General features: G+C 39.0%; 1 protein-coding gene across 1 annotated transcript in view; it reads left to right on the forward strand.

Annotated features, from left to right (window-relative positions):
• Positions 1 to 27846, forward strand: part of LOC150096303 (calcium/calmodulin-dependent protein kinase type II alpha chain-like) — a 736535-nt gene that overhangs the window by 474729 nt on the left and 233960 nt on the right. The window contains exon 12 of the mRNA XM_090409027.1: positions 22087 to 22129. Within this exon, the coding sequence (XP_090265153.1) occupies positions 22087 to 22129 (43 nt within the window). The remainder of the gene's footprint in view (positions 1 to 22086; positions 22130 to 27846) is intronic.

A 27846-nucleotide genomic window follows, 5' to 3' on the forward strand; every position in this document is an offset into this window, starting at 1 on the left:
AAGCATTATAGGTCCCAGTACTGAGCCCTGTGGGGCTGCACTTGTAACCCTCTACTTCCTTGAAACTGCCCCACCATACACAACTCTCTAATACCTATCGGACAGCCAATCCTGAATCCAGTTGACTAACCTGACATCTAAACCAACGTGCTGCAACTTAAGTATCAGCTTATCATGTGGCACCCTGTCAAATGCCTTTTCTAAATCCAAGAAAATGGCAGTATATGCCTTTCCCTCATCTACTACTCTTGTAACTTTATTATAAAAGGCTAGCATATTACTAAAACAAGAGCACCCTTTCACAAATCCATGTTGACCCTCACAGATAACATTACCCTCATCTGATCAATGTTCTATACGGTCCCTAACTAATTTCTCCAAAATCTTAACAACTACTGATGACACAAAAACTGGCCTATAAATAGACACTTCCAGTCTGCTACCACCCTTATGCAATGACACTATCTTACCTTCCTTCCATTCCCTGGGCACCTTTCCTATGGGAAAGGTTCCCAGGGAATGGAAGGAAGGTAAGATTCCTGATTTTCATTGAAAAGCCAGGTCAAAGGAGCTGTCAGTTCTTGAGCACATTCTATCAAAACTCATGGTGAAATACCATCCAGTCCCACAGCTTTACTGATATCCAGAGTACTCAGTATTTGGAACACACTCTCCTCCTACACCTCTAACCCTCGAACTTGCCCTATCCCTCTAGTATTAAAACTGACTCCTCTAGGATGAAATACTCCAATAAAGTGTTCATTGAACAATTCCACAATGTCCTTTGCATCAGTCACTCTATTCCCATTTTTATCCCACAATGTCATTCTTCCGAAATCATTTCTCCTGCTACTGGCCACATAGCTAAAAAATTCGCTACGATTTTCTTTGGATCTTAGAGCCAATCTCTTCTCATATTCCAGTTTCACCTTCCTTACCATACTAGTCACTCTCCTGGCCTGTGTCTTATATTCTTCATGCATCTTCTCTTCACCTGTCTCCTTATATCTCTTCCATAGCCTCTTTATCGCATGCAGTTCCTGTTTAATATTATTTGTCATCCACTTTACTCCAAATTGTGCCCTCTTCTTCACTCATGGAGTACAGCTTACTATTGCTGCTAACAAATATTCCTTCACAATTTCCCAAGTAACTAATGATATCCCAGCCTTCTAATTCCTCCCTCCATGAAACTTCCCCAAGTTGATGTCTAAGACTATTGTAATCACCTGCCTTATAATTCCACAATGATAAATTTAGTTTAATCCTTTATCCAAGTGTGAGCAAACAAAGTTTGCGCCTGAAAGTATCTTCAGGACTGGGATAAGGTGGTACAACACCGGGAAACTCGGTTGCAAAGGTGGAGCAAGTTCACAACACTCCTATCTCAGTATCTTCCACAATGCAAAACACATCTCCTTGCAGATATGTATAATGTTATGCATTAAGGGGGAGGGCTACTACCCAGACTAGGTTTGACCTTTATTGATGTCTCTTCTGCGGGAGCCAGGTCCGAGTGGATCCGAGAGACCCATATGCAATCCACTCGAACCTGGCTCCCACCGAAGAGACCTCAATAAAGGTCGAAACTAGTCTGGATAGTGGCCCTCCCCTTAGTGCATAACATTATACATATCCGCAAGGAAATGTGTTTTGCATTATGGGAGATACTGAGATAGGAGTGTTATGAACTTGCTCCACCTTTGCAACGAGTTGTCCGGTGTTGTACCACCTTATCCCAGTCCTGAAGATACTTTCAGGCACAAACTTTGTTTGCTCACACTTGGATAAAGGATTAAACTAAATTTATTATAGTCTAACCAAGTGAAAAATAAACTTTCAACACGTTATAATTCCACATATATTTCCGTCTCTTTGATACTCCTGCATGTCTATTCATCTTCCAAGTCAAAACCACATGGTCACTCTCTCCAACTGGTGGGAGAGATGTCATCTCAGTTATTATCAACTCTTCTATGACAAAATCCAAAACTCTTGAACCTCTTGTTGCCTCTATTGCATGTTGCTTAAGAGATCTGTCCCTCAAGAATCCTAGAAATTCCATTCCCTTATTGCTACATGCATCTTCCTCTCCCCAATTTATACTGCTATTGTTAAAATCTCCCATAACATTCATTCTTCTTGCACTTGCCAAGCTCAGCTGTCTAAACATCTCCTGGTCCCTACCCTCTGTGCTCCTTGGTTTGTAGCAACACCGACTAAATATCCCATCTGGCCTATCTCTACCTCATCCCATATGCTTTCAAAATCATTAGTGCTTTTAAAATCATTACTGCCTTCCAAAGCCTCCACTCTTAGAGGCCATAAGTCATCACTTATCATAAGCAGTACTCCACCACCACGCTTTCCTTTCTGTCCCGCCAGAAAATGCTGTATCCAGCTACTTCTATTCCTGTTATTATATCCTCTTCTGTCAACCATATCTCAGTGATCCCAATAATCTTTGGCCAGGCTGATGCTATCAGCGCCACCTTTTCCTCTCCTTTATTCCAGATAACCCTGGAATTAGTATAAAGCATAAAAATGCCACTATTTCTATACCCAGCATTATCCCCTCTAAACTCCATTGGGCTCAGTGTTACCTGATGTTGTCCCCCTTCTCCCAAGTACCCTTTCCCACAAGAGGCCACCTCTGCTACCATCCACCTTGATCATTCTAGTTTCCCTGCATGGACACACTGACTCGTTCAGAACAGCAATCTCTCCAGATGCCAATTCCTTCCTCATTCAAATGCAAGCGGTCTCTCACATACAATCCCTCTCTGTCCTCAAATGCTGTCCATGCATCCACATATTCCAATCCTCTCTTCTGACACATTCTGGCTATTATGTTATTCAATATGACTGCTTTTCTGCTCAGCTCATCACAATCATACCTAGGCAACACGCACACTATCTTTCCTCTCTGCGTCTTCTTTTGTACTACTTCAAGCAAGAATCTCATATCTCTCACTGCACAATTTACATTACCTCTTAAGTCATTTGTTCCTTCCATCACAATCATCTCATCCACCCTTTCACCCCTCTTAATTGCCATCTTGAAGTGACCCTGGATAGAAGCCTAACCTATAAAAGGCACATCACCAGCCTATCCAGCAGAATTAAAGCAAGAAACAATATCACTTCAAGGATTGCTGGAACAACCTGGGGTTGTGGTGCAGAAATCCTAAGGTCATCTGCACTAGCCCTCACATTCTCTGCAGCAAAATATTGTGCCTCTGTCTGGGAAAGAAGTGCACACACTAACATTATAGACACCCAGCTAAACTCTACCATGCGCACAATTAGTGGGACAGTGAGAAGTACCCCCCCTCTCTCCTGGCTGCCTCTCCTATCTAACATCGCTCCACCAAACATACTTGATTAAAGAATTTAATAAAGCAATGAGCAACCCACTCCTGCCCCTGCACCAGACTCTCATAAATCCACCTAGTCTTTGCCTAAAATCTAGAAAGCCTTTCTGGTTCATTGACGAACTCTCTTCAGCTGCCCTGCCATCAACACCTGACATGTGGAGAGAATACTGGTCCAACAATCTCCCAACAAACGGCTTTTTGGTAGAAGATCCCTGTGCTCTGCAGCCTGATTTTGCTCTTCCTAGGAAAATTTGGTTATCAATCAACAGGATCAGAACTAACCAGGGAAGATGTGGCTACCTACTACATAAATGGAGGCTGTTAGACCACCCTTATTGTGATTGTGCTCCCGTGGCTCAGACAATTACTCATATTGTGAATGGCTGTCCAAGGCACCAATATCATGGTGGTGGCCTACAGGACATCCACAAGGTGATGGAGGAGGCCTTGGATTGGCTTTCCAGACTGAACATTGATCTGTAGCTGTTCTGTATTCCTTTTGCCATAAGGATAAATAAATAAGATGGTGCTGAATTTACCTGGTGAGTATCCTGGCCTTTGTGTCATCATACAATAAAATAAATAAATAAATCATGGTTACCCACCACTGGATCTTTCTAGCTGTTCATAGTAATTCAGATTGTTGTCCTATCAAAGCCTTATAAAGTGAGATAATAGCCTTTTTTTTTCTTTTTTTTTTTCTTTTCACAAATTAGTATTCTCTTCACCAGTACAGTTATCCACTGTGATGACTTAAACACCTCTAACGTTCTGTTTATTAGCAATCACTAATGTCCTCTGTCCAAAATGCATAACCTAACTTGGCATCAAATGATATTCATCATCATCATTTGTCCATGTAAGCAATCTGTTCAAGTCGACTTTCAGAGATTCTGTGTCAGTATGTTCCTTATCGTTCTCCTCATTGATTTTCGTTAATTATTTTGTTAACAGAATGGCCTGTCTGCCCAAAGTATGTCAAATTACATTTACAAGGGATCTTGTACCATCTTTCTTAGATGGGAAATTTTTTTGATAGGGACAAATATGTGGATTAAAATGATACCGCTTCACAATTCTACTAATAGGTTCAGAGATACCAGAAATATAAGGGATCGAAACCTTGTGGTCATTCAAAGAATCTTTAGGTGTTGGAACATGGCAGTCAATTATCTGTAGAATTTGATGAGGGTTGTAACCATTTAATTCCATTAAAGTTTTGATAGTGAGAAATTCTTGCTGTAAGCTTGAGGGAGAGGAGCACACATTATGCATTCTATTAATTAATGGCTTGTTTTTTGGAATGTGTGGTAAGCAAACTTTTGCTGAATATGTCTGCAAGTAAGGGTAGGTTCCTGATAAACACTGGTTGACAAAGTACTAAAGGCTGTGCAAGTAAGAACATTGTTCAGGAATGGTAAACTACTGGCATTTTCTTTTTGCATGGTGAATTGAATGCATGGATGAAGGCAGTTAGATCTCTTTTTCCAGCTGAAATATCCTGATTTTAATAACAAATTCAAATATCTTCACATCATCAAGAGGAAATCATATAGTAAACTAATGTTGTCAAAATACCAGAATGTTGGTAAATAGAGAAACAATGTTGGATGCTGCTGTAGACCTAGCAATCTAGAGGGTAGTAACTAGGAAATGTATAAGCAAATTAGCCAAGCATATGGGAAAGGGTGATCATTATGGATGATTTTAATTATGGCAATATAGGTTGGGATGACAAGATAGCAACCAGAAGTATAGAAAATGAGTTTCTTGAGTTTGCCCTCTGTTCTTACATACTTCCTGAGGTATGAGGATTGAGGGTCTTGGATTTAATCATCTCATCAGAGAATGTTATTATAAATGAGGTGGCAAATTTCCCTCCATTTGGTGAGAGTGACCATGAAGTAATTACTTGAGTGGTTTCTGACCATGTGAGGACTTCTGTGAAAAAAAGGTATATGTGGAACTACAAGGCTGGTGATTATGAAAAGCTGAGGAGACAGCTTTTCATAATCTCATTTCATAACCTCCTCATTCATGCTACAGGCGGTAGCATGAATGATGAGTTGGGTAGAAAGGAGATCAATGCTGCTTGGGTGATATTCAAGAACTATCTGGTAGAAGCAATGTCTAAATGTATAATATACCTTATTTAGCCTTATGTCCAAAAGTAAGAAGGTTTAATAAGGTAGGTGTGAAACGGATGAGTGAAGAGATTGAGCATGCAGTACAGTACAGAGAAAAATGGCATTATGAAGGCAACATAAAAGGAGTGATAATAATCAGTTCATTGAGAAATACAAAGAACAGGCAAGGAGGGTAGACTCGGTTGGTAAGGGTAGCAAAAGTGCAGTATGAGCAGTAGTTAGCTAAGGGAGCAAAAAAAAAAAAAAATCCTAGGAGGTTCTTTTGATATGTAGTCATCAAAAAATAAGAATGATTATGGTAAGATGGTATTGATTGGAGAAAATGGTATAAGGACAACTGCTGTAAAGGATATATTTAAGATATTTAGGTATTTTAGATATTTAAGAAGCAGTTCATGAAGGTCTTTCATTCTTGTGAATGTGACATCATGGAGAGTTAGAGCATTGGATGAGGAGGAGAGATTGACTATGAGTGAGGAACAGCTATATGGGGAATTAAGCACACTTGATATTAATAAGGTTTTGGGACTTAATGATATATCACTGCATATTTTGAAGGAATGTGGCAGGGCGTTGACATCTGCTTTAGCATATTTGCTTAATATGAGTCTTACATTGGGTCAAGTTCCAAAGGAGTGGAAGGAACACAATATTGTACTGCTTCATAAAGGAGGTAATAGAATTCAAGTATCAAAAGCTCCAAAAGCTAGATAGTGTTTAAAGGCCTCACCTACTCCCTATAAGGGAATAAAAGGCATTAGCTTATTATTATTATTATTATTATTATTATAGGCCAATCTGTGTATCAGGTGTGATGTTTAAAGTGTTTGAGAGGCTGGTGAAAATCAGAATTATTATTATTATTAACATCTGACCTGCATGGAGTCAGAGACTCATCGTGGGAGGTACATGCAATTGCACACACTGCTCATCCAACCATGCTTTAAACTGATTCAATGTGTCTGCATTTACAACATGCTCAGGCAGTGTATTCCACTCACCAACCACTCTCCATGCAAAGAACCTACTCCTCGCACCTCTGTTCACGCCCTCCTTATACAGTTTCCAGAGATGACTTCTTGTTCCCCCCCCCCCCCCCTTCCATGTTGGCCTGAAAACAACCCCTGACTAGCTTATATGTCTCAATCACATCACACCCCCCCCTTCCTCCTATTCACGAGTCTCCGCAACTTACATTCTCTCCATCTGTCCTCGAACTCCACATTCCAAAGATCACTGACCACCTTTGTAAATCTTCTCTGGACCCTTTCCAACATATCCTCACACCATGAAAACCCAGCATATATCCTTTACTCACCAAAGTCTGCATATGACTTGCCACAACACAGGTGATTACTTCATGATCACTTTCACCAAGTGGAGGAAAGTGTGAACCCCTCTCACAAATGATCAGATCTAGAACTCTCGATACCCACATTCTCTCCTTTACATGCTGCCTGAGATAGTTATCTCTCAAGAACCCATTAAATTCATTTTCCTTTTTCCCAAATTCTATCTCTTCATTCTGATCTATATCTCCATAATTAAAATCACCAATAATAATTTCCCTTCCTTTGTTCACTAATTCAAGTTGTTTATACATTTCTTCATCACCATCTTCCACATTCCCAGGCTTATAGCAACATCCGACTAAATATGTCATTCTCTCAACTTCCACGTTACACCACACTGCCTCATAACCATTGCCACTATTTCCCCCTTTCATATCTACCTTATTATTATTATTATTACTATTATTATTACCACCCCAAGACCTCATGGAGTTAAAGACTCATCTGGGAGGTCTCCTTTTATCACACACACACACACAGCTCATCATACCGTGTTTTAAACACATTCAAACTCTTTGCAGACACCACATTCTCAAGCAAGGCATTCCAATCAGTCACAATTCTGCACGAAAAAAACCTGCCTCTCACTCCCCTTCTCACACCCTCTTTATACAGTTTTCAGGGATGACCCCTGGTTCTGCCGTCATCGCCCACTATTCTCTGTAAAACTTCTCCAGTTGATCCTATAACAACCCCTTACCAATTTGTAGGTCTCTATCATATCTCCCCCTCTTCCTCCTGTTTACCAGACTCTGCACATCTTCTCAATCTTTCCTCATTCTCGACATTCCAGAGGTCAAAAACTACCTTAGTCAGTCTCCTTTGACCCTTTCCAACATCTCTTCATCCTTCTGAAAACCCAGTGACCAAATCTGGGCACAATAGTCCATGTGTGGCCTATCAAATCCTTATACAACGGAACAAGAATCTCTCTACTTCTACACGTCAGTGTCCTCCACATCATTCCCAGAAGCCTTTGTGTTGTCTTCACAATTTTGGCGATGTGTCTTCTGAATTTTAGATCCTTATCCACTATCACCCTCAGATCTCTTATTTCCTCTATTTCCAACAATATATTGTCACCAAGCATAAATTCTGCATCCCATCTTTGTTTTCCAAATTTTAAAACCTTACATTTTGCAACATTGAATTCATATCCCCATTTCCGTGCCCAATCACTCAATCTATTCAAGTCTTCCTGTAAGGCCTACTTTGCATCATCTGCAAACAACTGAATATCTCCATCCAAATTGAAAAAAAAAAAAAATTGATGGCAGCATTGTCATTCCATGATTTTAATTTAGATTTCAGTCGTTTCGTTAAGTGTGAGGTCTGTTATAGGTATTCCTTCGATTACATAAATGATTTGTGGATGTTTAGTGCGGATGGAAGAAGGGTGTATGCAAAGTGTGACCTGAACGAGGAACTGATGAATGCAAATATGAAATTGATGACAGAAAGTGTTAGTACCGATTGTGTTGCGAGTGCATGTTTGAAAGAGTAGGATGGTGAGCAAGATAGGAAAAAAAATGTTCAAAAATCAAGAAAAAAAAAGCGATTTGAATATTGTAACGGATGTTAAAAGGGACGAAAGTGAGACGGAAAGAAGCGAAATTGAGAGAAGGAATGAAAGTAGAACTGGCGTGATGCAGAAATCGCAAGTGAAAAAAATCGAAAGAATAAATGATAGCGAAAAAAGAATGAATGATGGCGAAAGTTGGATGCCTGTTGGACTGAAAGTACTGAAACAAAGAAAGATGAATGAGAGTAAAAGTGAAAAGAATGATAGCGAAAGTTAGACGCATGTTAGTCCGAAAGTACGGAAACAAAGAAAGATAAATGAGAATGAAAGTGAGAAGAATGATAGTGAAAGTTGGACGTATGTTGGACCGAAAGTATGGAAACAAAGAAGGATGAATGAGAGGGAAAGTGAGAAAAGGGGGACGAGAGTTAGAAAGTTAGAAAGATTTAATGATAGAGAGAATGTGTCGCGAGATTCGGAAAGTGAATTGGATTGGATGAGGCAAGAAATGAAATCAATGCGGAATGAAATTAAGAGAATTCAGGTCAAAACTATTAAAATAAATCATGATGGCATGAAAGAGTTAACGAAAGATGAGCGAGTGGCATTGTATGGCGACTCCGTTATTAAAGGTGTGCTAGAGGATAAAATGCACAATGTATGTTTTCCAGGCGGTAAAATGAATAGAGTGATTGAGGCATTGGATATGAGGCGGGAGCGAGCAAAAGAGTTAATAGTATTAATCGTTACAAATGATTTGAGAGAGAACAAAGAGCATGTCAAAATGAATATTAGGAGGCTGCTTGGAAAGATAAAAGAAAATAGTGTGACAGGAAGGGTAGTCAATGTGTTGCCTAGGTATGATTGTGGTGAAATGAGGCGGAGAGCAAGGATTATGAATGATATTCTGGCTGAAATGTGTGAGGAGATGGGAGTACAGTTTGTTAATGTGTGGAATGAGTTTGAGGGATGAAGTGAGCTGTATGGGAGCGATGGACTGCATTTGAGTGGTTATGGTGTGAGTCGCTTGGAGAGACTGCTGCTGGGAGGTAGAGAAGTGAATAGAGAGAATGAATCAGATCGAGAGGGGAGTGATGTGGAAGAGCAGGAGGGTAAGACAGGAAAGATTGAAGAAGTGGATATGAATGGGGAAGTGAGTGATATGAGTATAGAAAATGAGAGAATGGGTGTGAAAGAGGAGCAGGGAAATGGGGAGGCTCAGGGACGACAGGGGTACGCAGCGTGAGAAAGCTGGATGCTCCAAGAGGAGGTGAGAGCATGTGTAGGCAGGAAACAAATGGGATGACCAGGGATCAAGAGGAAACAGATGGAATTACAAAGGGTTCTAAAATGAAGAAGTAGAAAGGGAAATGGCCCCAGTCCAGCATGGAGAGATCACATCGAGTGAGTGGTATCAGTAGAACTAGCTGTAGATCCAGAAATGAGCTGTTGTGTTTGTATACCAATGCTAGAAAGGCAGATGAAATGGTTGCACTAATTGCATCTGTTCCCCCAAAGACTGTCGGAATAAGTGAGACATGGTTAGATGAGGACTACATCCTGACAGGAATAGAGATGGAAAGGTATGATGAGTTTCGTGAGGATAGAAGGGGTAAAAAGGGAGGAAGAGCGCTATTGATGATAGAGAAAGAGTTATGTCCATACAAGGTAGAGATGCAAGAGGGAAATAGGATCAGTGGTTTTGAGGCAGTATGGTGTGAGATAGAGGTGAATGAAATCAAATACTCGGTGGGATGTTGTTATAGACCTGGTAATGTGGATGATGGTGATAGTGAAATGTATAGTCAAATAAGCCAAGCAAATAAAAAAGGGTTATCATTATGGGTGATTTTAATTATGGCAATATATAGACTGCAATGAAGAGATAGCAACTGGAAGTAAAGAAAATGAGTTTCTTGAGTTTTTGAGGGATAACTACCTCAGACAGTATGTGACATATGGCACACGAGGATTAAGGGTCTTGGATTTGGTCATCTCATCAGAGGATGTAATTATAAATGAGGTGTCAAATCATCCACCAATTGGTGAGAGTGACCATGAGGTGATTACCTGGGGTAGTTGCCAGCAGTGCAAGGACCCTGTGAAAAAAAGGTATATGTGGAACTACAGGGTGGGTGATTATGAAGAACTCAGGAGACAGCTTGCAGGTGTAGCATGGAATGAGGAGTTAGCTGGAAAAGAGATCAATGCAGCTTGGGGGATTTTCAAAAACTATTTAGTAGATGCAATGTCTAAATGTATACCACGGGTGAGAAGGTTAAATAAGGTAGGTGTGAGATGGATGAATAAAGAGATTAAGCATGCGATACAGAGAAAAAGGGCATTGTGGAGGCAGCATAAGAGAAGTTGGAAAGAACCAATTTCATGAGGTCTGCAAAGACTAGGCAATGAGAGTGACTTAGTTGGTGAGAGTAGCTAAAGAGAAGTATGAACAGCAGTTAGCTAATGAAGCCAAAAAGAATCCTAGAGAGTTCTTTTGATATGTAGCCAGCAAAATAAAGAATGATTATGGAAGGATGACATTGATTGGAGGAAATGGTGTGTTGCAGAATGTGTGGTGGAGATACTTAATGAGCAGTTCATAAAGATCTTTCAATCTTGTGAATGTGACTTCATGGAGAGATTGAGAACAGTTTATGATGGGGAGGAGAGACTGACTGTAAGTGAGCAAGAGGTGTTTGGGGAGTCGAGTAAACTAGATATAAATAAGGCTGTGGGACTTGATAATATATCACTGCATATTCTGAAGGAATGTGCCAGAGAGTTGACACCTGCCTTGACATATTTTTTTAATATGAGTCTTGCACTTGGTCAAGTTCCTAAAGAGTGGAAGGAGGGCAAGATTGTGCCACTTCATAAAGGAGGTGATCAAACTCAAGCATCAAACTATAGGCCTATCTCTGTGTCAGGTGTTGTGGTTAAGTTGTTGGAGAAGCTTGTGAGAACTAGGATCCAAAGTTGGGTTGACAACAATGGTATAATCTTTGATGGACAGCATGGATTTGCTAAAGGGAGGTCATGTTTTAGTAATCTACTTACTTATTACAATAAAGTGATTGCTTCCTTGGACAGAGGAAAAGGACACAGTAATATACTTGGATTTTGCAAAAGCTTTTGATAGAGTACCTCATGATAAGTTGACAGTCAAACTAGAGCAGATGGGGTTGGATATTAGATTAGTGCATTGGATTGGAGACTGGCTATCTGATAGGTATCAACAAGATGTGTATGGGAGAGCGATATCCAGGAAAAGGAAAGTCACTAGTGGAGTGCCTCAGGGGTCTGTTTTAGGGCCATTACTATTTAACTTGTATATTAATGATATTTGCAAAGATTTGGATGGAGATATTCAGTTGTTTGCAGATGATGCAAAGTTGGGATGAACCATAAAGAGTAGTGAAGATGTGGCCTTGCAAGAAGACTTGAATAAATTGAGTGATTGGGTAAGCAAGGGGATGTGAGTTCAATGTTGCAAAATGTAAGGTTTTAAAATTTGGAAAACAAAGATGGGATGCAGAATTTATGCTTGGTGACAATATATTGTTGGAAGTAGAGGAAATAAGAGATCTGGGGGTGATAGTGGATAAGGATCTAATATATAGGGGACATATCGCCAAAATTGTGAAGACAACACAGAGACTTCTGGGAATGATGCAGAGGACACTGACGTGTAGAAGTAGAGAGATTCTTGTTCCATTGTATAAGGCTTTGATTAGGCCACACATGGACTATTGTGCCCAGATTTGGTCACCGGGTTTTCAGAAGGATGAAGAGATGTTGGAAAGGGTCCAAAGGCGACTGACTACGGTTGTTTCTGACCTCTGCCATGTTGATGAGGAAAGATTGAGAAGATGTAATTTGCAGAGTCTGGTGGACAGGAGGATGAGGGGAGATATGATAGAGACCTACAAGTTGGTAAGGGGTTGTTATAGAATCAATGGTGGTGAAGTTCTTCAGAGAATAGTGGGAGATCAGGGGAGAACCAAAGGTCATCCCTGGAAACTGTATAAAGAGGGTGTGAGTAGGGGAGTGAGAGGCAGGTTTTTTTCGTGCAGAGTTGTGAATGATTAGAATGCCTTGCCTGAGAGTGTGGTGTCTGCAAGGAATTTGAATGTGTTTAAGACACGGTATGATGAGATATGTGTGTGATTAAAGGACCTCCCAGATGAGTCTTTGTATATAATAATAATAATAAAATCTTTACCTATATCATTAATATACAATATGTTGGAGGTTTAATGGAGTTTTTACAACACAGCCCTCACAGAAAATTTAACCTTGAACAATACAGACATATTGGTAAGCTTTAATATCTCCTCTTTGTTTACCAATATTCCCTTAACTGACACTTTATCTCTCTTAGAAAACGTTTTTTCCTCTGACATCTTAGATCTCTTTTCCTTTGCCATTAACTCTGGGTATTTCTCTTGGAATAACAAAATCTACAAGCAGATAGAAGTAACCGCTATGGGTTCCCCCCTCTCACCCCCCTTGCCAATTTCTATATGGAAGATTTCGAAAAACGAGCCATAGACTCAGCCCCACTCAAACCTTCTATCTGGCTAAGATATGTAGATGATGTGTTCTCCATTTGGCCTCATGGCCCAGACATGTTAGACTCCTTCCTCTGTCATCTCAATAGCCTACATCCAAGAATCCAGTTTACTATGGAAAAGGAAAAGAACAATTTTTTACCCTTCCTAGACACCTTAGTCACGCGCCTGCCCAATGATACACTTGCCTTCACTGTATACAGAAAACCCACACACACAGGCAGATACATTCACAAACTCTCCCACCACCACCCCTCACAACAATATGGCATCATTAAAACCCTTACCAAGAGATCCCACAATCTTTGTTCCAGTGGAACCGCCCTCACTACTGAGCTTAACCACATACACAGAACTTTCCTCTCCAATTGCTACAGTGAACACAGTATCAAAAAAATAATCAATTCCTCCCCCATTCCCCGTCCCTCTCGAAAACAAGAATTTAAAAATGCCATCACCATACCCTACATCCGAGGGACTTCGGAAAAAATAGCTAAGATACTAAAAAAGTATAACCTACACACAGCATATAAGCCCTACCGCAAACTTGCTACCCTTATCCGTTCTACGAAAGATCAGCTCCCCCCTCTCTCTCTGCCTGGAGTTTACAAAGTACCCTGTTCCTGTAAGCTTGCGTACTTTGGACAGACAGGCAGATCAGCATCCATCCGCCTGGAGGAACACAAGTCGTACATCGTTAAACACAACTATGGCCATTCAGGCTTGGCTGACCTTGTTTTGGACACCACCCACAGAGTATCATGGAAGAAAACCACCATGCTCCACCACAGCAAATTCAAGAAAGAGAGACTTTTCTTAGAAGCAGCAGCAGCTCTCAGAAACCAACCAAATCTTAACAAATACGGTTGCATTAAGCTTCCGAAGATTTGGGAAACACTCATCACCAGAGGTCCCACCTTACATTCCAGGCCACCTACTACCGCCCATAGAGGGCACTCCATCTAGATAGGACTTTAGTGTCACCCACGTGGTTGGGCTTAGTATTGTAAGTTTTTGTGTGCATGTTACATTAATTGTTTTTGTAATCCCCGTAGATGTCCTAGTGACTAGGATGAAATATAGGAGTATTAAATTCTAATTTAATTCTTTCTGAGTGTTGTAAAAAATCCATTAAACCTCCAACATAATGTCCTCACAGCACTTAAGCCTCTACACAAGAACATTAATATACAAGTTAAACAGTAATGGACCTAAAACAGGTGCCTGAGGCACTCCACTAGTGACTTTCCTTTTCCTGGATATCGCTCCCCCATACACAACTTGTTGATACCTGTGGACATAATTCCCCTGCTATCATCAGCAGTACTCCCCCTCCCTTCTTGCCCTATCTATCCTCATGAAAAATACTATATTCTTTCAATTAGGTTGACAGCAATAGTATTATCTTTTACGGACAGCACGAATTTACTAAAGGGGGTTCATGTGTTAGTAAACTACTAACTTGTTACAATAAGGTGATAGCAGCATTAAATGTGGGAGATGGATACACAGTAGTATACTTAGACTTTGCAAAGGCTTTTGATAGATTACTGTGATGAGTTGATAGTCAAACTAGAGCAGACTGGGTTGGATAATCTAGTGCATTGAACTGGGAATTGGCTGTTTGATCAATGAGTTATTTATGGGTGAGCACTATCCCAGAAGAGGAAAGTCACTAGTAATGTGCTTCAGGGGTCTGTTTTAGGGCCATTGCTGTGTAACCTGTATGTTAATGATATTGGGATAGATTCAGTTGTTTACAGGTGATGTAAAGTTGGGACGAACTGTGAGGAGTAGAGCAGATGCTCTGTCCTTACAATAAGACTTGAATTGATTGAATGAGTAGGCGTGAGATTGGGGATGACAGTTCATTGTTGCGTAATGTTATATTATTATTATTATTATTATTATTATTATTATTAAACAAGACCTCATGGAGTCAAAGACTCATCTAGGAGGTCCTTTTATCTTACACACACATCTCATCATACCGTGTCTTAAACACATTCAAACTACTTGCAGACACCACGCTCTCAGGCAAGGCATTCCAATCACTCACAACTCTGCACGAAAATAACCTGCCTCTCACTCCCTTACTCACACCCTCCTTATACAGTTTCCAGGGATGACCTCTGGTTCTCCCCTGATCTCCCACTATTCTCTGTAGAACTTCTCCACCATTGATCCTATAACAACCCCTTACCAACTTGTAGGTCTCTATCATATCTCCCCTCTTCCTTCTGTCCACGAGACTCTGCAAATTACATCTTTTCAATCTTTCCTCTTACTCAACATTCCAGAGGTCAGAAACTACCTTAGTCAGTCGCCTTTGGACCCTTTCCAACATCTCTTCATCCTTCTGAAAACCCGGTGACCAAATCTGGGCACAATAGTCCAAGTGTGGCCTAATCAAAGCCTTATACATTGGAACAAGTATCTCCCTACTTCTACATGTCAGTGCCCTCCGCATCATTCCCAGAAGTCTTTGTGTTGTCTTCACAATTTTGGCGATGTGTCCCCTAAATTTTAGATCCTTATCCACTATCACCCCCAGATCTCTTATTTCCTCTACTTCCAACAATATATTCTCACCAAGCATAAATTCTGCATCCCATCTTTGTTTTCCAAATTTTAAAACTTTATATTTTGCAACATTGAACTCACATCCCCATTTGCTTGCCCAATCACTCAATTTATTCAAGTCTTCTTGCAAGGCCACAACATCTTCACTACTCTTTATGGTTCGTCCCAACTTTGCATCATCTGCAAACAACTGAATATCTCCATCCAAATCTTCACCAATATCATTAATATATAAGTTAAATAGTAATGGCCCTAAAACAGACCCCTGAGGCACTCCACTAGTGACTTTCCTTTTCCTGGATATTGCACCCCCATACACAACTTGTTGATACCTATCAGATAGCCAGTCTCCAATCCAATTCACTAATCTAATATCCAACCCCATCTGCTCTAGTTTGACTGTCAACTTATCATGAGGTACTCTATCAAAAGCCTTTGCGAAATCCAAGTATATTACTGTGCATCCTTCTCCTCTGTCCAAGGAAGCAGTCACTTTATTGTAATAAGTAAGTAGATTACTAAAACATGACCTCCCTTTAGCAAATCCATGCTGTCCATCAAAGATTATACCATTGTTGTCAACCCAACTCTGGATCCTAGTTCTCACAAGCTTCTCCAACAACTTAACCACAACACCTGACACACAGATAGGCCTATAATTTGATGCTTGAGTTCGATGACCTCCTTTATGAAGTGGCACAATCTTGCCCTCCTTCCACTCTTTAGGAACTTGACCAAGTGCAAGACTCGTATTAAAAAAATATGTCAAGGCAGGTGTCAACTCTCTGGCGCACTCCTTCAGAATACGTGGTGATATATTATCAAGTCCCACAGCCTTATTTACATCTAGTTTACTCAACTCCCCAAACACCTCTTGCTCACTTACAGTCAGTCTCTCCTCCCCAACATCAACTGCTCTTAATCTCTCCATGAAGTCACATTCACAAGATTGAAAGATCTTTATGAATTGCTCATTAAGTATCTCCACAACACATTCTGCAACAGCTGTCTTTATACCATTTCCTCCAATCATTGTCATCCTTCCATAATCATTCTTTCTTTTGCTGGCTACATATCGAAAGAACTCCCTAGGATTCTTTTTGGCTTCATTAGCTAACTGCTGTTCATACCTCTCTTTAGCTACTCTCACCAACCAAGTCACCCTCCTTGCCTGGTCTTTGTAGACCTCATGAAATTGGTTACTTCCACTTCTCTTATGCTGTCTCCACAATGCCCTTTTTCTCTGTATCGCATGCTTAATCTCTTTATTCATCCATCTCACACCTACCTTATTTAACCTTCTCACCCGTGGTATACATTTAGACATTGCATCTACTAAATAGTTTTTGAAAATCCCCCAAGCTGCATTGATCTCTTTTCCAGCTAACTCCTCATTCCATGCTACATCTGCAAGCTGTCTCCTGAGCTCTTCATAATCACCCCCCTTGTAGTTCCACATATACCCTTTTTTCACAGGGGTCCTTGCACTGCTGGCAACCACCCAGCTAATCACCTCATGGTCACTTTCACCAATTGGTGGATGATTTGACACCTCATTTATAATTACATCCTCCGATGAGATGACCAAATCCAAGACCCTTAATTCTCGTGTGCCCTCTGTTACATACTGTCTGAGGTAGTTATCCCTCAAAAACTCAAGAAACTCATTTTCTTTACTTCCAGTCGCTATCTCTTCAATCGAGTCGATATTGCCATAATTAAAATCACCCATAATGATCACCCTTTTCTTATTTGCTTGGCTTATTTGACTATACATTTCACTATCACCACCATCCACATTACCAGGTCTATAACAACATCCCACCAAGTATTTGATTCTATTCACCTCTATCTCACACCATACTGCCTCAAAACCACTGGCCCTATTTCCCTCTTGCATCTCTACCTTGTATGGACATAACCCTTTCTCTATCATCAATAGCACTCCCCCTCCCTTTTTATCCCTTTTATCGTCACGAAACACATCATACCTTTCCATCTCTATTCCTGTCAGGATGTCGTCCTCATCTAACCATGTCTCACTTATTCCAACAATCTCTGGGTACACAGACACAATTAGTGCAACCATTTCATCCGCCTTGTTTCTTATGCTTCTAGCATTGGTATACAAACACAACAACTCATTTCTGGATCTACAGCTAGTTCCACTGATACCATTCACTCGATGTGCTCTCTCCATGCTGGACTGTGGCCATTTCTCTTTCTGCTTCTTCATTTTAGAACCCTTTGCAACAACATCTGTTTCCTCTTGATCCCTGGTCATCCCATTACTTTCCTGCCTACACATGCTCTCACCTCCTCTTGGAGCATCCACCTTTCTCACGCTGTGTATCCCTGTCCACCCTGGGCCTCCCCGTTTCCCTGCTCCTCTTGCACACCCATTCTCTCATTTTCTATACTCATACCACTCACCTCTCCATTCATTTCCACTTCTTCAATCTCTCCTGTCTTACTCTCCTGCTCTTCCACATCACTCCCCTCTCGATCTGATTCATTTTCTCTATTCACTTCTCTACCTTCCAGCAGCAGTCTCTCCAAGCGACTCACACCATAACCACTCAAATGCAGTCCATCACTCCCATACAGCTCACTTCGTCCCTCAAACTCATTCCACACATTAACAAACTGTACACCCATCTCCTCACACATTTCATCCAGAATACCATTCATAATCCTTGCTCTCCGCCTCATTTCACCACAATCATACCTAGGCAACACACTGACCACCCTTCCTGTCACACTATTCTCTTTTATCTTTCCAAGCAGTCTCTTGACATTCATTTTGACATGCTCTTTGTTCTCTCTCAAATCATTTGTACCAATTAATACAATTAACTCTTTTGCTCGCTCCCGCCTCATATCCAATGCCTCAATCACTCTACTTATTTTACCGCCTGGAAAACATACCTTGTGCATTTTATCCTCTAGCACACCTTTAATAATGGAGTCGCCATACAACGCCACTCGCTCATCTTTCGTTAACTCTTTCATGCCATCATGATTTATTTTAATAGTTTTGACCTGAATTCTCTTAATTTCATTCCGCATCCATTTCATTTCTTGCCTCATCCAATCTAATTCACTCTCCGAACCTCGCGACACATTCTCTCTATCATTAAATCTTTCTAACTTTCTAACTCTCGACCCCCCTTCTCACATTCCCTCTCATTCATCCTTCTTTGTTTCCGTACTTTCGGTCCAACATACGTCCAACTTTCACTATCATTCTTCTCACTTTCACTCTCATTTATCTTTCTTTGTTTCCGTACTTTCGGACTAACATGCGTCCAACTTTCGCTATCATTCTTCTCACTTTTACTGTCATTCATCTTTCTTTGTTTCAGTACTTTCGGTCCAACATGCGTCGAACTTTCGCCATCATTTATTCTTTCGATTTTTTTTACTTGCGATTTCTGCATTACGCAAGTTCTACTTTCATTCGTTCTCTCAATTTCATTTCTTTCCACCTCACTTTTGTCCCTTTTAACATCCGTTACGGTTGTCAAATCGCTCTTTTTCTTTTTTCCTGATTTTTTAACATTTTTTCGCTTCTCTTGCTCACCATCCATTTCTTTCAAACGTGCAATCGCGACACAATCAGTACTAGCACTTTCTGTCATCAATTTCATATTCGCATTCATTAGTTCTTCGTTCAGGTCACACTTCGCACACACCCTTCTTCCATCCGCACTAAACATCCACAAATCATTTATGTAATCGAAGGAATACATATAACAGACCTCACACTTAACGAAACGACTGAAATCTACATTCAAATCATGGAATGACAATGCCGCGCCATTTTTTTTTTTTTTTTTTTCATCAGAGATCATCCCTGTTAAGTTTTAAAATTTAGTAAACAAAGATGGGATGTATAATTTAATGCTTGGTGGCGATATATTGTTGGAGGTGGAGGAAATAAGAGATCTTGGGGTGATGGTGGATAATCGTCTAAAATTATGGGAATGATGCAGAGGACACTGACTTGTAAAAGCATGGCGATTCATGTTCCATTGTATATGCTCTGATTAGGCCATATATGGACTACTGTGTACAGATTTGGTCACCTGTTTTTCAAAAGGATGAAGAGATGTTGGTAGGGTAAAGACGTGATTTATTGAAATAATTTCTGATCTCTGGAATGTTGAATGTGAAGAAAGGTTGAAAAGAGGGGTGATGTGATAGAGACGCACAAGTTAGTAATGAGTTGTTATAGGATTAAAGTTAAAGAGGTTTTTCATAAAATGGTAGGAGATTGGGGTGAACAAGAGATCATCCCTGTTTGCTGTATAATGAGGGTGTGAGTAAAGTAGTGAGAAGCAGGTTTTTGCATGGAGTGTTGTGATGATTGGAATGCATTGCCTGAGAGTGTGGTGTCTGCAGAGAATTTAAATGTGTTTAAGGCCCAGTATGGTGAGCTGTGTGTATGACAAAAGGGACCTCCTAGAAGAGTCTGTAACTCCATGGTGTTTTGGGATAATAATAATAATAATGTCAAAGTGACTAACATATCTGACATTTGTATTTGAATTCCACACAATTCCTTGATTTTTTCAAGGAATTGTGCGGAATTTTTGATGAATAATCTGGATTTTCCAGTATGGGCAGTTTATGAATATGAAAGGAACTTAGCAATTCTGTATGTGGGAGAGCTAATACAATTCACAATGGATCTTACTGGACAACCTTTTTTTATGAATTTTTGGTATCCCCTATAAACAAGGAGTCCTTCCATGCATGTGTAACCTATACAAAGTATTTTGATTCCGGCTAACAACTTCATGAAGGAGTTTTATTTAATTGGTTAATTTTTTTTTGTAGAATTATAACTAATTTTTTGATAGATGGAATTATCCTGTAAAAAGGTAGTCCATCTTCTCATTGTCATCTTTATCCATTACTAGTACAGCTTTTTTTGTTATCCACTTTTGAAATAGTTATATGGTTCTTTTACTTTAACGAAAGCATTGCACAGAATTCAATAGCAGATAAATTACACAGAGGTTTGTTTCTAAAGAGTAAACAGCAACTTCAAAAGCACAGTTTGTTAGCATCTTTGCTTGAAAGTCTTGACAAATTGCATTCAGTATTATGCAAGACATAAAGGTGCAGAATGAATTTAGCTACAACAGCAAAATCATGAAATTTTGCTAACATGCTAGTTTCAGCATCCAACAACAGGCATCTAGAAATGTTAATAACCCATTTATTAGTAGGAATGTTGTTAACAGTAAATTTTTGCTTATAATACAATGATTCATATTTCTGCCTCAGTCTGTGTGAATGTCTTTTCATAACAGCGGGTTAATGATTATTTTGAACCACATGCAGAACAAATTAGCCAATGGAATGTTAAAATACTTCTTCTTCTCTTCTTTGGTGCATCAATCCAAAAATTGGTAAATATAGCAGCACATCACAACATCCTGTCTTGTGACTTCCTTTTTATCTCTTCATAACTCTTAGCACCAGTTAGCATCATTATGTTATTTATATATGAAATTCTTGGTCTGCCTCGTGGCCTCTTTCCTTCTATAGTCCACTCCATTATTTCTGTAATCAGTCTCCCATGCCTCAAATGGTGTCCAATTAGGCTTTTTCTTCTTTTATTGATGTGTTTCATTAATGACCGCTCTTCATGAGCTATGTTCAGAACTTCTTCATTACTTTTCCTTTCTATCCAACAAATTTTCATCATCTTTCTCCAGCACCAAATTTCAAATGCCTCCAACTTGTAGGATTATAACTAATTTTCATGTCTTGTTTTGTTAGAGTCCAGGCCTCACAAACACTATCAAACAGAAAAACTAACATAACTAAGAAATGAGATGGAAAATCCATTAATGCATCATCCAGAGTATCTGAAATCCTTTTTTCAAGATCTGAAATAGACTGAATATTAGATGCTAGCAGCTTGAAGATGGTTTTGTATTGAGGAAAGACTTGTACAAGTATAAATTACATGAGCTATAGGCAACCAAATGGTCTCTTTAAATCTAACAAATGTAGGAATAACTTGCGTATTGCAACACTTTTTGAGAAAGACAGTCTGTGCATGAAGCTCACCTTGATATTTGGTTTATGAGTAGACTTTCTGGAATGATTATTGTTCCTTTTTGTTGTTGTTGTCATTCTGTGTGTATGTTAATATAACTCCTGTCAAAAGCTGTAAGACTGTACTGTGTAAGTGGGTAAAGAGGTAGATAATATGGATTCTGTGCTTTAAATTCTGTGTAATTTAAAGCTTTAGATTCTGTGTAACAAAGATGGTACTTTTTCAGCCACTTCAGGCCTCTATTAAGAAGAATAGTGGTAGTTGGTCTTACATTTGGTGAAAATTGGGAGTCTAACCTACAGCCTGTTAGTTTGAGAGCAGGTTTGCTATCCACTCAGCTGGTTATTTAACTTTATTTTTTGTTTTTGAAGTACCTCTTTTCTTTCAAATAATATATGTGAATAAAACTACATATTTCAAAGAATTTAATTAAGTTCATGCATTTCTCCTTTCAGGGTGCTATTTTAACTACCATGTTAGCTACTAGGAACTTTTCATGTAAGTATGCATTAGAATTAGTATAACATAACTGGTTGTTAGATTCAGTTTTTTTTTTAATTGGTTAATATTATTATTATTACAAGATACCTCCAGGAGTTAGGAATTCGTCAACTCAGCATAACTTTACATTCACTCATATTACATGTCATATGTTCTGTCGAATTCATTCATACTATCTAAACTCATAACTACCAAAGGCAAGTATTCCAGTTAGTTGCTGCTCCATGAGAGAAAAATCTAGCTCTCACTCCTTTCTTAACTGCATTCATTCTAAACTTCCATGGATGCCTCTCATCCTCTCTCTCTCTCTCTCTCTTTCCACTCTCTATAAAATAAAAAATTCCATCTACTGGTATCTTGTATGATTTTTTAAAAGTTTGTAGGTCTCTGTCATATCTCTCTTTTTCTTGTATGCTAGCACCTGCAGGTGATAAATTCTGAATTTCTCCTCATAATAAAGAGACCAAATAGCATCCTTATTGTTACTTGTCAATGTTTGTTTTAGCATTCAATTATCCTACGAATTGCATTCATGATTTATTTATTTATTTATTTATTTATTTATTTTTGCTATGTGATGATCCTTGAACTTCAACTTCCTGTCTGCTAAAACTCCAATATCCTTAGTATGGCCAGTTTCTTCTAGCATAATCCTACCAAGATAATATGCCATTGGTTATCTCATTACACCAAAGTTGCATAACTTTATATTTACTATTGAACTGATAGCCATTTTCATATGCCCACAGCTCCAGCTTATTCAAATCATTCTGCAAGTACTGTACGTGCATGTCAGCTGCATTCCTGATTTCGCTAGGTCTTTGCATCATCATCAAATAGCTGTATGTCACCAATTAAATCTTTCCCATTATCATTCATGTAAAGACTGAATAACAGTGGACCATGGACTGAGCCCTAGTCACAACTGGTCACTTTAAATCTTTTAGATCTCCACCCTCCATACACTACTTTTTGATATCTGTTAGTCAGCCAAACTAGTAATTTATAATCCAATCCCATATCGCGGCCTGGTTGGCTGAGTAGTTAGCGTATCTGCTCTCCATCCAAAAGGCTGCAGGTTCGAATCCCGCTGTGGGCATGGATGTTTGTGATTGTCGGTGAAAATCTAGTGGTGGTGGCGGGCGGTAGATGGTGATGGTAGTTACGGTTGGTGAAGCAGAGAATTGTAGAGTAGGTGCCCTCCCTCGATGAGTCTTTGGACTCCCTGGAGGTGTCATGTAATAATAATAATAATAATAATCCTCCAACTTATATAACAGCCTCTATTCTGAATCCTGTCAAATCTTTAGCAAAGTCCAGAAGTATCATACTCTGTTAACCAATTTTTGTATGCAATCCCTTACTAACTTTTCCAAAATCCTTACCACTAATCAATAGATACTAATTGGTTAACAGTTAGACACATATGCACACACACAGCCTTTCCACTACCCCTGTGCAATACAATTATCATACATTCTTTCCTGTGCTGAGACTCAAATTATGCAGACCCAGATCATAACAGCCAGTTCAACTGAACTCGCTGTTCTGATATCCCATCAGTTCCTATTGCCAAATTCATATTCAGTTATTGCAACAGCTGTAATACCTCCTCCTCATACACTTCAGTTTCTATCTCCAATCTAGCAGGAGCATTGAGCTCAATGATGCATACACTAGGTCGATAGCTTTTAGCAAAATGGGCACTCATTAGTTTAACAATCCCTTTGCATACCATCTACATTGAAGAAAGTTATTTTTACACATTCCTTCTTTCATTTACACGTAACATGATTGAATTCTTTTAGGTTGTCCTTAGCTTGCAGAGCCAGTTTCTTTTTATGCTCACACTTAGCTTTCTGTACAATAGTTGTAACTTCTGGTCTGCACCTTATAATTTTCATAACTAACATCATTCTCATGCACACAGTATTTATATTCCTACCTACTCAAATTGCATCACAGATTTAAAAAATACATCAAATCGTTGATGTATTTTTTAAATCTGGGGTGATACTCAATAGGGATCTAAAATTTAGTGGACACATTTCTAAAATTATGAGGACAGCACAACAAATTCCAGCAATGATGTGGACTTGTAGAAGTAAAGAGATTCTGGGTCCATTATATAACACCTTAATTAGGTTACATATGCATGACTGTGCACAGATTTCGTCACCTGATTTTCAAAAGGATGAAGAGATACTGGAAAAGGTTCAGAGGTGATTGACTAAGGAGGTTCTTGGTCTGTAGAATGTTGAGTATGAAGAAAGGTTGAGAAGATGAAATTTACAGATGTAATGGATAGGAAGAAAAGGCATGATATGATAGAGACATACAAGTTGATAAGAGGTTCTTATAAGATTAACATTAAAGAGGTTTTTTTATACAATAAAGTGACAAGAAGCAGTGGTGTATTTGAATGGTGCAGTGTTACGAAAAGTGTTTTTTTTTTCCCCTAAATTATATTGTGTAGATTTGTATACTAATGGTTTTATGTGATTGCCAGACTGGATATAATCATTATACTGTGGTATTGTGGTTCTAAAAGTGTTCGCTTCAAGTTTTATCTTGATTAATGTGGAAGTGCTCGTTAACATTACAAAAATGGTGGCAGTGGCAGCAAAGAAGCATACTCCAGCAGCGCAGAGAATCTCAAATTGGAGATCAAGTTTTACCCTGGATTTTTGCAGTGGACAAGATGTGACAATGCTTTCATGTATGTGTCCAAAAAAGTTAAGGATTTATGGAGTGTTAGATGGAATGATAAAAAGGAATATATTATAGTATGTGAGGAGTACAATGAAAGGTTAGGACATTCCAAAAATGAAAACGGTGTTACCGGGAATAATCAGGAAATAGATGGGAGTGTTTGCACGATAATAATAATAGAAGTGATGTGGAAGAGCTTAGGCAAGAGGTAATGAGAATGAAAAGTCAAGTTAAATGTATAGAGGAGGAAATTGAACATTTAAAGAAGAGCATAACTGGTATGAAAAGGAAGTTAATAATAAGAAAAAGCAAATATCTAAGGTTTTTGGGGAACCTGTATCTTCTAGAGAGTGCATCCCTTAGGTGGTGGATAGGGGAGCCCACCAGATATGGTGGGATGGTCCAAATATATTGAATGACTTGTGGACCAACAGGACCATAAGGGGCAATCATTTTGATTGTAAGGAAATGGCACTCCCATGGTCCCCCAGCTGGATCTATCCTCTTTTTTCTCTACTTTGAGGAAGATCCACTCACTTTTATCTTTTTTATAAGGCCTTATCAGCTAACTCTTCTTATTTTTGACCCTTATGCTTTTAGAGTACTCTAGAACTACAGGGTCTTTCCATTTCTGGCCAATATTTATGTCCCCTCTAAAATCTACTCTTTCCCTTTCAATATACCCTATTCCTCCTAAAGGTTTAAATTTCGAAGAAGGCAAGTTTAGAAGCCTTAAAGTAGCATCCCTACCACTGGACTATCCATTGCCAGGCTAGTAACCTAATATGGAGTAAACTAATTTACTTCTAAGCTAATAGAGAAAGGTATTCGAAATGAATCTATGGAAAAGGTAAAATGAAAATGGAAATTACAAAATATAATACATATAACAAACTGGAATGTAAGAGGAATAGCATATAAAGAAATAGAATTAGATCAAATATTAAATGAAAGAAATTTTCAAATAGCAGTAATTACAGAAATTAAAAGAAACCATGAGAACTGAAAATTTTAATGTAATATATAGTGGAGTCGAGTGACCAAAGAGCACAAGTAGGTGTTATGATTTTGATTCATAATTCCCTTTCAAAAAAGTTAAAATATTATCAATTAAATTATAAATATAAATATAAACAATTAAAATATAAATAAAATAAATTAAAAAATGAATGAATAATAGAAGCTAGAATAAAAATAAATAGAGGCTATGTAACAAAAATTGTTTTATATGCCCAAGACGAAGGAAGCTAAGATGATAATATTGAATTTTATAATCATTTACAAAATATTATTATTACAGGCAACTCCAAGGAGTCTTTAGATTCATTGAGGGAGGCTCTAAACATCATGTCAAAAACTATCCAACATTTGCTCAGTATCTATCATACTTTGCTTTGAACGTATTCACAGTCATGGCAACCACAATAGACTCTGGCAACCTATTCCGCTTGTTGACTACTCCAAGCATTAAACCTAGTTCTAACACATTTGCTAACTACACTCTTACTCAGTTTCCATGGATGGCCTCCAGTTCTCCCACCACCACCAGACTTGTTCTGAAAATTTTCCTCTGAATTAATCTTGTAAAAGCCTTTGTATGTCTCAATCATATCACTTCTTTCCACCTATCAACCAGTTTCTTAAACCCACAGATCTTCAACCTGTTCTCATAAGGTTCTTTCATTAAACCTGCTACCATCTTGATCACTCGCCTCTGAATCCTCTTCATCTCTTCCTCATCACTAAGGAACCCTGGCACCAGATCTGCTTGCAGTAGTCAAGATGGGGTATTATCAAGGTTCAATAAAGAGGAACAATAATCTGCTTGTCTCTGCTCATCAAAAGTATTCTTCAGTAACTAAGAGATCTGATGAGCTGCTCTAACCACTTTTGCTGTGTATCCCCTAAACTTTAATTTCCTATCCACTAGCACTCCCAAGTCTCTGGCTTCATCCATTTCCAGGAGTACAGTTCCAAATCATCCTGCAAAATTTTGACATCATCTGTATTAACTATTGCTCTACTCAACTTTGCACCATCAGCAAATAACTGAACAATTCCTCCCAGATTCTTTCCTATATATCATTAATCAACAAATTAAACAGTAGTAGTCCAAGAACAGAATCCTGCCTTCTTTAGGACTCTACTCCTGAATAAACTACTCTCTGATATCTCCATTAACCACCCTCTTATCCATCTCACTAACCCATATCCATTCCCATGTGTTGCAGTTTACTGATTAGAATTCCATGTGAATCCTGTCAAAGGCCTTTGCAGAGTCCAGCAGTATCACTGCAAACCCATTATCTTTATCCAACTCAGCTGTCACTGTATTATAAAACGTGAACAAGTTACTAAGACATGACCTACCCTTAACAAAACCATGCTTCCCCCAAAAAAAGTATCCCATTTCCATCTATCCATTCCTGTATTTTGCTCTTGACCAACTTCTCCAATACTTTGACAATAACTCCTGATATTCTGATCGGTCGGTAATTTGCTTCATCAGTCTTGGAGCCTCCATTAGGCAAGGGAACCATTTTCTCCTCTTTCCACCCTCTCAGGACTAACCTAGAGCTGAAACTTAGATTAAACAATATGGTCAAGGGCACTGATAATTATCTCACTGCTTCATGTAAAACTTGAGCTGGTATTCACATTAAGGTTCTGTAATATGATATGCAACTCCATGTCATTTACCTCAATTCATATATAAGCCTTTGGTTCTGTTATTCCTGCAATATCATTACCTGGATGGTATACTCTTGCAAAGTGTTCGATTAGTAATTCTACTATTTTGACTGATTCAGTTACATCCCTACCATTGGCATTCCTTAAAATCATTCTGCCATATACGTTCTTTCTTTTACTTGCAGCATATCGAAAGAACTGTTTGGGATTTTCTTTAGCCTGAATTGCCAACTTCCTTTCATAATCTGGTTTTGCTTTTCTTACCACACTAGTTACCCTTCTGACATGCGCCTTGTATGGTTAATGTGCCT

Source organism: Typopeltis vanoorti, chromosome 19 (genome assembly GCF_054136105.1).
Source record: "Typopeltis vanoorti isolate ZY-2024b chromosome 19, IOZ_Tvanoo_1.0, whole genome shotgun sequence".
Classification (NCBI taxonomy): Eukaryota; Metazoa; Arthropoda; class Arachnida; order Uropygi; family Thelyphonidae; genus Typopeltis; species Typopeltis vanoorti.